The sequence below is a fragment of the Lissotriton helveticus genome, chromosome 9 (genome assembly GCF_964261635.1).
Source record: "Lissotriton helveticus chromosome 9, aLisHel1.1, whole genome shotgun sequence".
Taxonomy (NCBI): Eukaryota; Metazoa; Chordata; class Amphibia; order Caudata; family Salamandridae; genus Lissotriton; species Lissotriton helveticus.
In genome coordinates, this window is record NC_136070.1 from 1,287,783,179 (window position 1) to 1,287,798,988 (window position 15,810).

At 47.5% G+C, this 15,810-nt stretch overlaps 1 protein-coding gene across 1 annotated transcript in view; it reads left to right on the forward strand.

Moving 5' to 3' along the window:
* The first annotated feature begins 8,471 nt into the window (after positions 1-8,471).
* Positions 8,472-15,810, forward strand: part of STAB1 (stabilin 1) — a 769,578-nt gene continuing 762,239 nt past the window's right edge. Inside the window, exon 1 of the mRNA XM_078661896.1 lies at positions 8,472-8,971. Within this exon, the coding sequence (XP_078518022.1) occupies positions 8,891-8,971 (81 nt within the window). The 5' untranslated portion in view covers positions 8,472-8,890. The remainder of the gene's footprint in view (positions 8,972-15,810) is intronic.

Below are 15,810 nucleotides of genomic sequence, written 5' to 3' on the forward strand. Positions count from 1 at the left end.
TGGAGGAAGCCCAGGAGGAAGGTCTAGTAGGGGCTCTTGGCCCTTCCAGATTTACAGCTGTGTTTCTGGGCGTTTTTGTTGAAGAACTGCAGGGGGTGTTGGGGGAACCTGATAAGAGTACAATAGGTATGCTACTGTGGAGTCTGACAGCTGGTATGATGAATACCGCCTTTCTGTATACATTTGATTCCCCAAAATATTTTAGGATCAGGCGGAAGGTTCCCAGACAGCAGCCGGGCTGTGGTTTGGTTTAAGATCAGACTTGGCCACCCCTCACTATAATTTACTGGCCCCAATATGGGACTCCCCAGGAACACCCGAGTGTCGGAAAGATAAATTGACTGGTTCAATCAGAAGGGACCTGGTCATCAGATGGGAGGATCTACTGAGTGAGGGAGAACCTCTCTCTCTCGAGAACATTGGAGGGTGAGCACAAGTGCCCCCTTATCCAGGTTTAATTCGGATAACGGCAAGGGTGAAAAGCAGAAGATCTTAGGGGCGAAAGCTGTCAAATAGAGAAAGACTTGGAACACATTCAACCGAAGAAGAGAGAGCTTTCAAACTGGCATTGGAACCCAGTGACAGCGTCGGAAAAAAGATCAGATCCGCTTTTCAACATCTGGAAGTGGGACTTTAAGATCCTGGAGATCAAGAAGATCTGGCAAGGACCTTCACATCTGTTCAATGCTCTTTACCCTTCATAGATGGTATTATTGGACCCTGCAAGAATGGTGAAAGTCAAGAATGCAATGGAGTGCAGATGTCCCAGAGGTGCTTCGAAGGAGGCTAGTGGCATACATATGTTTGTGGGATGCTCAGGGCATGTCTTATTCTGGCCAGATGTGGGTAAGGTGCTGAGCACAGTGCCGGCTTGTGATATAAAGATAAGCCCTATCTTCATTCTGTTTGGTGTGTAATATGATGCGGGTGGAAGGGCCCCTACAAAGGGATACAGAACTTGTTATTTTACTTCATGCGGTTAGCAAGGCGAGAAACTAGCAGGAGACGGACGCGTGAGGAGCCCCCCTCGATAAAAGAATGGTCAATGGTAGTGCCCAGGTGAATGGTCTGGACAGGACAAGAGATAGAGGGAGACAATGTGGGAACCTTTTGCATTACAGAAAACATACTGTCAGGTGGGTGGTCCGATGACTACACCTTGCGTATTATCTGTTCAAAGTGCAGGAGCCAACCACAACGCACTGTGAGAGAACTGATTTTAAGAGAAGCCGTATTTGGGCCGCTACAAATACAAAGCGAGGCTTGGTTTGTGCTATGAGAACAATTTATTTAAAAAAAGATAGCAGTGCACAGTGCTCTCTGTCTGTCTGCCCCCTTGGGGCAGCCGCATCAACAGTTTCGCCCCATCCGTGGCCAAAGTAGGGGTTTTAGGACTTCCAGCAGATGTGATGTGTATGTGATGCGATGCAATGTGATGCAATGTGATCTGATGTAATGCGATGTGATGTGATATGTATGTGATGCGATGCAATGCGATCTGATGTGATGCGATACGATGTGTATGTGATGCGATGTGATGTAAAGCGATCTGATGTGATGCGATGCGATGTGATGCGATGCGATGTAAAGCGATCTGATGTGATGCGATGCGATGTGATGCGATGCGATGTGTATGTGATGTGATGTGATGCGATGTGATGTGATGCGATGCGATGTGATGCGATGCGATGTGTATGTGATGTGATGTGATGCGATCTGATGTAATGTGATGCGATGTGATGTGTATGTGATGCGATGTGATGCAATCTGATGTGATGCAATCTGATGTGATGTGTATGTGATGCGATGTGATGCGATGTGATGCGATGTGATGCAATGCGATGCGATGTGATGCGATGCAATGCTATGCGATGCAATGCGATGTAATGCGATGTGATGCGATGCAATGTGATGTGATGCGATGTGATGCAATGCGATGAGATGTGATGTGATGCGATGTGATGCAATGCGATCTGATGTGATGCGATGTGATGTGATGCGATGTGATGTGATGCGATGCAATGCGATCTGATGAGATGCGATGTGATGCGATGTGATGTGATGCGATGTGATGTGATGCAATGTTATGCGATGCGATCTGATGTGATGCGACGTGATGTGATGTGTATGTGATGCGATATGATGCGATGTGATGCGATTCGATGCAATGCGATGCAATGCGATCTGATGTGATGTGATGTGTATGTGATGCAATGTGATGCGATGTGATGCAATGCGATGTGATGCGATGTGATTTGATGCGATGTGATGCGAGGTGATGCAATGTAATGTGTATGTGATGTGATGTAATGTGTATGTGATGTGATGCGATATGATGCGATGTGATGCAATGCTATGTGATGTGATGTGATGCGATGCGATGTGATGCAATGTGATGAGATGTGATGCGATGCGACGTGATGTGATGCGATGTGATGCAATGTGATGTGATGCGATGTGATGTGATGCGACGTGATGCAATGTGATGTGATGCGATGAGATGTGTATGTGATGCGATGTGATGCGATGTGATGCGACGAGATGTGATTTGATGTGATGCGGTGTGATGTGATGCGATGTAATGCAATGTGATGTGATGCAATGCGATGTGATGTGATGCGATGTGATGTGTATGTGATGCGATGCAATGTGATGCAATGTGATCTGATGTGATGCGATGTGATGTGATGTGTATGTGATGTGATGCAATGCGATCTGATGTGATGCGATGTGATGTGGATGTGATGCGATTTGATGCGATGTGATGCGATGCGATGTGATGCAATGCGATGCGATGTGATGCAATGCAATGCGATGCGATGTGATGTAATGCGATGTGATGCGATGTGATGCAATGTGATATGATGCGATGTGATGCAATGCGATGCGATGCAATGTGATGTGATGCGATGTGATGCAATGTTATCTGATGTGATGCGATGTGATGTGATGCGATGTGATGTGATGCGATGCAATGCGATCTGATGAGAGGCGATGTGATGCGATGTGATGTGATGCAATGTGATGTGATGTGATGCGATGTGATGCGATGTGATGCGATGCGATGCAATGTGATGTGATGCAATGCGATGCAATGCGATCTGATGTGATGTGATGTGATGTGTATGTGATGCGATATGATGCGATGTGATGCGATTCGATGCAATGCGATGCAATGCAATCTGATGTGATGTGATGTGTATGTGATGCGATGTGATGCGATGTGATGCAATGCGATGAGATGTGATGTGATGCGATGTGATGCGAGGTGATGCAATGTAATGTGTATGTGATGTGATGTAATGTGTATGTGATGCGATGTGATGCGATGTGATGCAATGCTATGTGATGCTATGTGATGCGATGTGATGCGATGTTATGCGATGTGATGTGTATGTGATGCGATATGATGCGATGTGATGCGATTCGATGCAATGCGATGCAATGCGATCTGATGTGATGTGATGTGTATGTGATGCAATGTGATGCGATGTGATGCTATGCGATGTGATGCGATGTGATGTGATGCGATGTGATGCGAGGTGATGCAATGTAATGTGTATGTGATGTGATGTAATGTGTATGTGATGTGATGTAATGTGTATGTGATGTGATGCGATGTGATGCGATGTGATGCAATGTGATGAGATGTGATGTGATGCGATGTGATGTGATTTGATGCGATGTGATGCAATGTGATGCAATGTGATGCGATGCGACGTGATGTGATGCGATGTGATGCGATGCAATGTGATGTGATGCGATGTGATGTGATGCGACGTGATGCAATGTGATGTGATGCGATGAGATGTGTATGTGATGCGATGTGATGCGATGTGATGCAACGAGATTTGATTTGATGTGATGCGATGTGATGTGATGCGATGTAATGCAATGTGATGTGATGCAATGCGATGTGATGTGATGCGATGTGATGTGTATGTGATGCAATGCAATGTGATGCAATGTGATCTGATGTGATGCGATGTGATGTGATGTGTATGTGATGCGATGCAATGCGATCTGATGTGATGAGATGTGATGCAATGCGATGCGATGCGATGCGATGCGATGTGATGCAATGCGATGCGATGCGATATGATGCAATGCAATGCGATGTGATGTAATGCGCTGTGATGCAATGTGATGCAATGTGATATGATGCGATGTGATGCAATGCGATGTGATGCGATGTGATGCAATGTGATCTGATGTGATGCGATGTGATGTGATGCGATGTGATGTGATGCGATGCAATGCGATCTGATGAGAGGCGATGTGATGCGATGTGATGTGATGCGATGTGATGTGATGCGATGTGATGCGATGCGATGCAATGTGATGTGATGCAATGCGATGCAATGCGATCTGATGTGATGTGATGTGTATGTGATGCGATATGATGTGATGCGATTCGATGCAATGCGATGCAATGCGATGTGATGTGATGTGATGTGTATATGATGCGATGTGATGCGATGTGATGCAATGCGATGTGATGAGATGTGATGTGATGCGATGTGATGCGAGGTGATGCAATGTAATGTGTATGTGATGTGATGTAATGTGTATGTGATGCGATGTGATGCGATGTGATGCAATGCTATGTGATGCTATGTGATGCGATGTGATGCGATGTGATGCGATGTGATGCAATGTGATGAGATGTGATGTGATGCGATGTGATTAGATTTGATGCGATGTGATGCAATGTGATGCGATGCGACGTGATGTGATGCGATGTGATGCGATGCAATGTGATGTGATGTGATGTGATGCGACGTGATGCAATGTGATGTGATACGATAAGATGTGTATGTGATGCGATGTGATGCGATGTGATGCGATGTGATGCGATGTGATGCAATGTGATGCGACGAGATGTGATGTGATGCAATGTGATGTGATGCGATGTAATGCAATGTTATGTGATGCAATGCGATGCGATGTGATGTGTATGTGATGCGATGCAATGTGATGCAATGTGATCTGATGTAATGCGATGTGATGTGATGTGTATGTGATGCGATGCCATGCGATCTGATGTGATGCGATACGATGTGTATGTAATGCGATGTGATGTGAAGCGATCTGATGTGATGCGATGCGATGTGATGCGATGCGATGTGTATGTGATGTGATGTGATGTGATGCGATGCAATGCAATCTGATGTGATGTGTATGTGATGCGATGTGATGGGATCTGATGTGATGCGATCTGATGTGATGCGATGTGTATGTGATGCGATGTGATGTGATGCGATGCGATGCGATGCGATGCAATGTGATCTGATGTGATGCAATGTGATGTGATGTGTATGTGATGCGATGCAATGCGATCTGATGTGATGCGATACGATGTGAATGTGATGCAATGTGATGTGAAGCGATCTGATGTGATGCGATGTTTTGGGATGCGATGAGTATGTGATGTGATGTGATGTGATGCGATGCAATGCGATCTGATGTGATGTGATGCAATGTGATGTGTATGTGATGCGATGTGATGCGCTCTGATGTGATGCGATCTGATGTGATGCGATGTGATGTGTATGTGATGCGATGTGATGCGATGTGATGCGATGCGATGTGATGCGATGTGATGTGATGTGATATGATGTGATGTGATGCGATGTGATGCAATGTGATGTGATGCAATGTGATGTGATGCGATGCAATGCGATGCAATGCAATGTGATGTACTGCGATGTGATGCGATGTGATGCAATGTGATGTAATGCGATGTGATGCAATGCGATGCAATGTGATGTGATGTGATGTGATGCGATGTGATGCAATGCGATCTGATGTGATGCGATGTAAAGTAAAGCCCACATTTGTAAAGCGCACAATCACCCGTAAGGGTCTCTAGGCGCTGGGGGGCCGTCGGGAAGATTAAGCGAGCTATTGCCCAGATGTGATGCGATGTGATGTGATGCGATGCAATGCGATCTGATGAGATGCAATGTGATGCGATGTGATGTGATGCGATGTGATGTGATGCGATGTGATGCGATGTAATGCGATGCAATGCGATGTGATGTGATGCAATGCGATGCAATGCAATCTGATGTGATGCGATGTGATGTGATGTGTATGTGATGCGATATGATGCGATGTGATGCGATTCGATGCAATGCGATGCAATGCGATCTGATGTGATGTGATGTGTATGTGATGCGATGTGATGCGATGCGATGTGATGCAATGCGATGTGATGTGATGTGATGCGATGTGATGCTATGCGATGTGATGCGATGCAATGTGATGTGATGCGATGTGATGTGATGCGACGTGATGCAATGTAATGTGATGCGATGAGATGTGTATTTGATGCGATGTGATGCGATGTGATGCAATGCTATGTGATGCGATGTGATGCTATGCAATGTGATGAGATGTGATGTGATGCGATGTGATGTGATGAGATGCAAAGTGATGCGATGCGACGTGATGTGATGCGATGAGATGTGTATGTGATGCGATGTGATGCGATGTGATGCGATGTGATGCGATGAGATGTGATGTGATGTGATGCAATGTGATGTGATGCGATGTAATGCAATGTGATGTGATGCAATGCGATGTGATGTGATGCGATGTGATGTGATGTGATGCAATGTGATGTGATGTGATGCGATGTGATGCGATGTGATGCAATGTGATGTGATGCGATGTGATGTGATGCGATGTGATGTGATGCAATGTGATGCAATGTGATGTGATGCGATGTGATGCGATGTGCGGCGATGTGATGCGATGCGATGTGACGCGATGTGATGCGATGTGATGCGATGCGATGTGACGCGATGTGATGTGATGCGATGTGATGTGATGCGATGTGATGCGATGTGATGCGATGTGATGCGATGCGATGCGATGTGACGCGAAGCGATGCGATGTGATGTGCGCCAGTCCACCCGCTTGGCATCGAAAGCTTTCCTTCCTTTGAACACAAGGACGCTGGTACGAGTGCTCACGGACACAAACCACCGCCATGTGGTGCTACAACAAGCAGGGTGGGGAGGGGTTGTGGACCCTGTCGCAGGAGGAGCTGTGCCTCTGGACACTGCTGGAACGCTAGGAGGCTTTCCTGGTGGTGTGCCACTGGTGGGATCTCTGAATGCCAGGACAGAGAAACTCAGACATGGCGCCTTGCAGATCTCGAGTGGGATTTACATCAGGAAGTGTCACAAGGACTTTTCCACGAACAGGAGGAACCGCGGCTCAGTGTTTTCGGCAATGCTGAGAATGTGTAATGTCGGCACTTTTGCGCGTTGAAGTTTCCAAGGCGTCTCTCACTTGGAGGTGAATACCCTGTAAAGTGAGCTGTGAACCGCTGTGTCCCTTTCCACTGAGACCCCCCCACCCCAGGGTTTGAAGAAGATCAGACAGGACTGCACTGTATTGAAAATGATCTGAAGCTGGTGGTGGTATTGTCTTAATGCTGAAGTGGGGTTGGTGATAGCACCGCATTCATGTCGATGTGGAGTCGATTGTAGCATCGTGCTCTGCCCTGGAGGCCCCGCCCCCCAACTCTGCCCTGGAGGCCCCCGGCTCTGCCCTGGCATGGAGGGTGCCATGGACACCCCCACTCTGCCCTGGCACGGAGGGTGCCATGGACACCCCAGCTCTGCCCTGGAGCCCTCCAGCTCTGCCCTGGCACGGAGGGTGCCATGGACACCCCAGCTCTGCCCAGGAGGCCCCCTGCTCTGCCCTGGCACGGAGGGTGCCATGGACACCCCAGCTCTGCCCAGGAGGCCCCCAGCTCTGCCCTGGCACGGAGGGTGCCATGGACGCCCCAGCTCTGCCCTGTCACGGAGGGTGCCATGGACACCCCAGCTCTGCCCAGGAGGCCCCCAGCTCTGCCCTGGCACGCAGGGTGCCATGGACACCCCAGCTCTGGCCTGGAGGCCCCCAGCTCTACCCTGGCACGGAGGGTGCCATGGACACCCCAGCTCTGCCCAGGAGGCCCCCAGCTCTGCCCAGGAGGCCCCCAGCTCTGCCCAGGAGGCCCCCAGCTCTGCCCAGGAGGCCCCCAGCTCTGCCCAGGAGGCCCCCAGCTCTGCCCTGTCACGGAGGGTGCAATGGACACCCCTGCTCTGCCCTGTCATAGAGGGTGCCAGGGAGACCTGGAGCGCTCTGCCCTGGCACGGAGGGTGCCATGGACACCCCAGCTCTGCCCAGGAGGCCCCCAGCTCTGCCCTGTCATGGAGGGTGCCATGGACAGCCCCGCTCTGCCCAGGAGGCCCTCAGCTCTGCCCTGTCACGGAGGGTGCCAGGGAGACCTGGAGCTCTCTGCCCTGTCATGGGGCGCCACGGATCTGCCCCCTCATCAGATTCCTCGGCTTCCCTCAGAGTTGCTTTCCAGGCTGGAGTGAGGCTTCCTTCCTTCCCTCTGGTGGAGCAGATACCAGGGAGGAAATCCGCCCCAGTTCCTGTTTGTGCCTCTGCGTCGAGGAGCTGCGGTCAGTCCCCCCCAGCAGTCACCGGAGCAGGCCTAGCGCCGACGAGGGCACTGGGCATCGAAGCGCTACAGTCACTGGTGCGGCCTAGCGCCGACGAGGGCCCTGGGCATCGAAGCGCTACAGTCACGGGTGCGGCCTAGCGCCGACGAGGGCCCTGGGCGTCGAGGCGCTGCGGTCACCGGTACAGGACCTAGCGCCGAGGAGAGCCTGCCTGGGCGTCGAGGCGCTGCGGCGGAGGCGCCTAGAAGCTGCTCCGAGGGATGCTTCCGTGAAGAGCTACTGAAGGGCTCGGATGCTTCTGAACGAGGAGGTGTATAACATCGATTATTAAGAACATCCTACAAAGCGCTTCTCCGGACTTCTGGGCGCTGGACTCCGCCTGACTGAAGCCTGCGACCTGTCCCCGGAGGGGTCCCCTCAGCATGGCGGCCCCCGGGGTCCTGGTGGTCGCCGGGTGTCTGCTGGTGGCGGCTTCGTGCATCCCTCGGACCCGCGGAGCGCAGGTACCGGCCTCTGATTCCCTCTGATGCTGTGGGGTCCGGTCCTGATGACCCCTGACCCCTCGACCCCTCTCCCCAGTCCTGTCTCCCGTGCTCAGGGCCCCTGCCTTGTTTCCCTCCTTCTTTTCCTATTGATTCCTGTTTTCTTTGGTTCCTTCTGACAGTTTTGCTTCCTTTGTTGTGGCCCCTGGGGGGGGGGGGGGGTGGGGGGTTGTTGAAGGGTCTGAGGCCCCGAGATGCGGGGCTGAGCCTGTCATGTGCCCCGGGGACCGGGGTCGGGGGCAGGCAGCCCCTCGTACCTGCCCCTCAAGGCCACGACCCCCCATGTGCCGTGTACAGGCCTCAAGGCGCTCGTCCACTCTCCCCGTACAGTTTTAAAGCCAAATGAACACTGAAATTGACCAGTTACACGTAACTGACATAAGTATCACTTGCACGCCATAGATTTCATACGTCATTAGTGATGTAATACGTGCAATCATAAGCAGTGCATCATAGTGGTGCAAGTTATATTTATGTCAGTGACATATAAATGGTGAGTATCAGTGGGTTTTTTGGGTTTTAAAACAGTAGATTTGTCTTACTATTAGAAGACTTGTGTATAACTCCACTTCAACCTTTGAATTTTCAGTGAATTTCTGTTTTTTAACATCTTATATATTTAATATCTTATTATAAAACGTCTGCGGACAACTGCCTGCGGTTGGCCAACCACCCACTGTCCCAACCCCCTTGTGGGCTGGCAACACCCCGCTGTGCACGGCCTTCATGGCAAGCGCGTGGTGGGTCGGCCTGGCCTGTGTCACTCATGCGTGATGGTGGGTCGGCCTGGCCTGTGTCACTCATGCGTGATGGTGGGTCGGCCTGGCCTGTGTCACTCATGCGCGTGGTGAGTCGGCCTGGCCTGTGTCACTCATGCGTGATGGTGGGTCGGCCTGGCCTGTGTCACTCATGCGCGTGGTGAGTCGGCCTGGCCTGTGTCACTCATGCGTGATGGTGGGTCGGCCTGGCCTGTGTCACTCATGCGTGATGGTGGGTACGCCTGGCCTGTGTCACTCATGCGCGGTGGTGGATCGGCCTGGCCTGTGTCACTCATGCGTGATGGTGGGTCGGCCTGGCCTGTGTCACTCATGCGTGATGGTGGGTCGGCCTGGCCTGTGTCACTCAGGCGCGACGGTGGGTCGGCCTGGCCTGTGTCACTCATGCGTGATGGTTGGTCGGCCTGGCCTGTGTCACTCATGCGCGGGGGTGGATCGGCCTGGCCTGTGTCACTCATGCACGTTGGTGGGTCGGCCTGGCCTGTGTCACTCATGCGCGATGGTTGGTCGGCCTGGCCTGTGTCACTCATGCGTGATGGTTGGTCGGCCTGGCCTGTGTCACTCATGCGTGATGGTTGGTCGGCCTAGCCTGTGTCACTCATGCGCGATGGTTGGTCGGCCTGGCCTGTGTCACTCATGCGTGATGGTGGGTCAGCCTGGCCTGTGTCACTCATACGTGATGGTTGGTCGGCCTGGCCTGTGTCAGTCATGCGCGATGCTTGGTCGGCCTAGCCTGTGTCACTCATGCGCGATGGTTGGTCGGCCTGGCCTGTGTCACTCATGCGTGATGGTGGGTCGGCCTGGCTGTGTCACTCATGCGTGATGGTTGGTCGGCCTGGCCTGTGTCACTCATGCGTGATGGTGGGTCGGCCTGGCCTGTGTCACTCATGCGTGATGGTGGGTCGGCTTGGCCTGTGTCACTCAGGCGCGACGGTGGGTCGGCCTGGCCTGTGTCACTCAGGCGCGACGGTGGGTCGGCCTGGCCTGTGTCACTCATGCGTGATGGTTGGTCGGCCGGGCTCGTGAAGCAGGAGAAGCGCTTGCTGTGTCCCCTACGCTACTGGAGTAGCTTGTATCCTGTGTTGCTGCCGCTTTTAATCCTACCAAGGACCTCGTTGCTTCTGTGGCCGCAGAGGAGGGAGAGGCGCCGGCCCCGGGACTGCGAGGACCAGCATTTCCCACCTACAGCTGGTCCTCTTCCCGTGAGTGCCGCGCCCCCTCCCAGTGCCACGCCCTCCCTTCCCGTGAAGCAATATAACTCCCACCTATCACACGCATCGCGGGACGCGCGCGGGTCGGAGCACGGGGCGAAGCCCGGGCAAAGGGCGGGCCGTCTAAGGCCGTCCAAGGTCGCACAAGGACGGGACGGGCCACCCCTCTTTTAACTGGTATTTCCAATTTTGCATTTTGTATTTTTATATTCGGCCCTTAAAATGTGTTCGTAATCAGAACTTTTATTGACAGCTGAATCTGCTAATACATGGTAAGGCACTTTTAATCAAATATACCTGGGTGAAACCTTATCTTATGGCATATAAAAAACTAAGATCACGTACTATTTTTATGAAGAGAATGGGCACTGAAGAAGCTGTTAGAAAATGCTCTGCTAAAGCAGTAAAACCAGGACAGCTGATTGGAACCCCCGCTATTAGCAACTATTTTCGAGCTCTGTCTCCTAAAAGACAATTAAGTCCTTCGGATAACGAACTATTAGTAACACCGGAAAACACTCCTCCTAAAGAGGTCGCTGACTTGTCTTTTTCGGATGCACAGACTACTTCGGCTGTAAGCGATCTTGGATCTCACTCTATACCTCAAATTCTACGATCCAAACAGGAGCCTCAAATTACTATCTCTGTGTCCCCCAATGTCACACTGACAAATCAAATAACTCATCTTTCAAATTCTGAGAACCTCTGCTTAGAGGGTATTCAACCAGTGGAGAATACTTCTGAGCTACAATCACATTCGGAAAATTTACAAACTGAAATTTTAGATAAACACTTTGATTTTAAAATGAATTTGGACGCATCACTGGATACATTTCTCCCGAACAATATGAACTCTACCAATGTGGCGTCCCCTATATCTAAGGCTTTATACACATTACAGGAAATTCTCGAATCTGTCCTCTCTTTTTTGGGTAATATTCTAGAAAATTCGGATCAAACCTTGGATGTTCAAATCGGCATTTTAAAATTTCTGGTAGAAGAAAAAAGGAAAAAAGATCAAATGATATCAGTAAATAACATACAGACACAGGAGGAAAAAAGGGAGGTTTTTCATCCCTCTCTCTCGTCCAAAGCCTTGATCCCTGAACCTCAAAACAAATGTGATAGTAGTACTCAAACTACTTACCAGGAGTTAAAATGCCAACTTTACACTAAAACTAAGAAAGACACCAAAGAGGCCCGAATATACTCCTTAAAGAAATTGTTCAGAGAGGAGCCTTCATCGCAAATAAAAGAGTATCCGATTTTTTCAGTAACAAAGAATAACAATATGATACATAATGCTGATGAAGGAGATGAAAAAACGATTGTTCTATCTGTTCCAGAGGAAGATCTTGAGCAAAAGCCTACTCAAATGAAATGTGACAAAGGATCGAAAAGGAAAATCAGAAATAGGAAAAAAATAAGAAGAATCAATAAAAAGAAATCGAGAAAGATAAGATTTAAAGATATACCTATAGAACATAAAAACGAGGAAGGTCTTTCTGAGATATTAGCCATCAAACAACCCTCGGAAGAGATACCAAGCGGAAAAAATAACAAACCTTCCATTCAACAATTGAATTTAAAGGCTCCTGAATATATACCTTCTGGAATAAAAAGCAGTATTGCACAAAAAAATAAAGAAAGCAGGACAAACGTGGTATTATCTCCTGGTGGTTGTCAACCTATGACGAAATATCTCCAGTTTGAAGAGCTCTTTCCCACTGACGATTCACCGTTAAATCGAGGAAGGATAATTAGTCTGCTACAGCATATCTACACCTTGCAATCTATCACCAGTAAAGAGATAGACCTAGTAACATTCCCATTAAAGGAAAATAGGAAAATTGCGAAAGTAGCTTTCTGGTCGTCTGTTCTTCCTGGAATTATCGTAAGGGAAAAAGAAATATTACACAAACATGGCTATGATGTCATAGAAATATCTCCACCGAAGAAATACTTAGATAATGTGATTGGCCACAAAAACACAAACAGGAATACCCTCCCAAAAGAATGGGACATAAACAACTTTGCTTGTGCAAACATGGGGCAAAATAGCACTAGGAGGGACACTCTGACAATCCAGGTAAATGATGGTCAAAGAAATGTATGGAGCCAATACTATGAAGAAAGAGAAATCAAAAAAATACCAGAATCCTGGGCTTGGGTTTCTGAGGCCTTAAATAGTAATAAACAAGATCACCAATTGCATTGCACTGTTTAACAGTAGTTTAAAGATCACCTCGTGGAACTTAGCCGGAAAAACTAACAATAAAATGAACATAGCATTACAAAATAACCCAGATATATTAGCCATACAGGAAACATGGGCTACAAAACCATTCAAGCAAAAGGGTTATTTTGTCTATGATATTCCGGCTATATCGACAAGTAGAGGTCATGCTAAGGGTGGTCTGGCAATTCTTCTAAGCGAGGAACATGAATGGGCTCAAGTAATTATCAATTCCAAATCTGATAACTTTCAATGCATTGAGGTTTCATTAAAGACAAACACTTCGGACCAAAAAAAGGCATTTTTGTTTTTTAATATGTATATTTCTCCAGGTACCTCACAAGATACTACTTTTTTGGTTACTATTGATTCGATTGCTAAACTAATTGAAGAAAGACCGAATACCCCGTACTTGATTGCGGGTGACGTAAATGGGAAAATATCTAATGCCGATATTGGCAAGTGGGCACAAACTTACGAAGATGAACTAATAGACTTACCAACTCCGATTTTCCCAAAAGGTAAAATCTCTGACAAAAGAGGGAAAATGCTACTAGCTTCACTGCCGAGTATAAATGGGACAATATTGAATGGCTACATAGAGGGTGATAGACCAGCATCTTTCACAAGGCGTGGAAACGGTTCCCTATCAATTATTGATTATCTAATATGTAATATAGAGATAGTGGATACATTTCAATATTTGAAAATTGACTTTACAGAATACAGTGACCACGCTCTTCTCTGTTTATATACTGGCTGGTCATTAAAACCTTCTCTGCCGAACCCAATTATGCAACTTAATGGGAATATAGAAATCAGCAAGACGCAAAGGCGAATTTTTTGGAATTCTGGGACTCTGCATTATATTAATGGAAAGATCCTACAAAATGAAATTTTAACTACAATGCATTCGGACTGTCAAATAACAAACTTTGAATGCATTATGGCAAATCTTAAAATGTTACTGCTCAACAGGGAAAAACCACGTATGAATCAAATTTGCAAAACTTCCAACGAAAATGCAAGTAAGAGGAAACTAAATAAATTGATTTGTGGGCAATTCTTAAATTTTTTACCCGCCATACAGCAAGAGATAAATAAACTAAAAAACCAACAAAGAAGGAAAAAGAGCAGTGAAAAAAGAAAGATTCAGGACAAAAATTGGGTGGATATTCACGAGGCGGCAAAACAAAATAATCAAAGAAAATATTGGTCATTGATAGCCAAAATAATTGGAACTAAAAAGACACTACATGCCATACCAGTACCACCGCAGGATTGGGAAGGATATCTAAATGACCTATATAAAGCAAACCCATCTAATGATGATAGTAATACTGTTGAACTCTTTTTAGAAACTAAACCCTCACCAATGGAAAAATGTACAGTATTTTCTATTGAAATGCACATTAGAAAAGCCCGATGTACCTCTGCGTCAGGCCCTGATCTGATACCGATCAAAGTATTGCAGTCCAATCCCAAACATTGGAGTCAGATGTTGACAACATTATTTAATCACATCTTCTGCACCAGGAAAATACCAAAATCTTGGCAGGGAAGTACTATAATTCCCATATACAAAAAAGGGAACCGGAATATTGCTAGTAATTACCGCCAAATTGCATTAATGGACGCTACAGGCAAGATTTTTGCAGCAGAGGTATTGGATCGATTAAAAGGTTGGTGCTTTTCACAAGGAATAATACTGATGTATCAGGCTGGTTTCCGACCAAATCACTCAGTAATAGATAATATCTCAATTCTCCAGACTATACTTGACAAATATACTGGACGTAGATCTCAACCAGTGTATGCTGCATTTATAGACTATTCAACTGCGTTCGACCGCGTTGATAGGCCAACCCTATGGAAAAAATTGAGAAAACTGGGGATTTCTGAAAACCTACTGCAACTAATAATTATGTTACACACAAACACCTGGTCCCAGGTTCAAATGGGAAGTGAGAAGGGTATTACAAAACCAATTAATACCTTGAATGGTCTTAAGCAAGGATGCCTCCTTGCCCCAATTTTATTCTCGCTTTACCTAAGCGATTTACCTTCTCATCTGCAGCAATGCACTAGCCTGCCCCCAAAGGTTGCATCTCAGAGCATACATGCATTGTTATATGCAGATGATATAGTCCTGGTAGATCTCACACCATTTGGCCTTCAAAATCTGCTGAATTCCTTGAATGACTATTCGAAGGTCCACTTTTTAATTCCTAACCTAACAAAGACTAAAGTGGTAGCGTTCTCTGGTCGAAAAAAAAGTGCTAAATATAGCTGGTACCTTAATGGGAAAAGAGTAGAGGAAGTAAATGAATATACCTATCTTGGAAGGATTTTTTCAAAGAACATACAAAATTTCAAACAAATTGACAATCTAAAGAAAAAATCTGAGATACATGCAGGGGCGCTTTCTCGATTGTATATGGCCACTGGAAATAGGCATTTTTCCTCGCTACTCAAAGTGTACAAAGTAAAAATACCTGCGGTACTGTCTTACGCTACTGAACACTTACCAATGAAACAATGGTCTTTCATGGATTTAGCAGAAGGAAAGATTTTGAA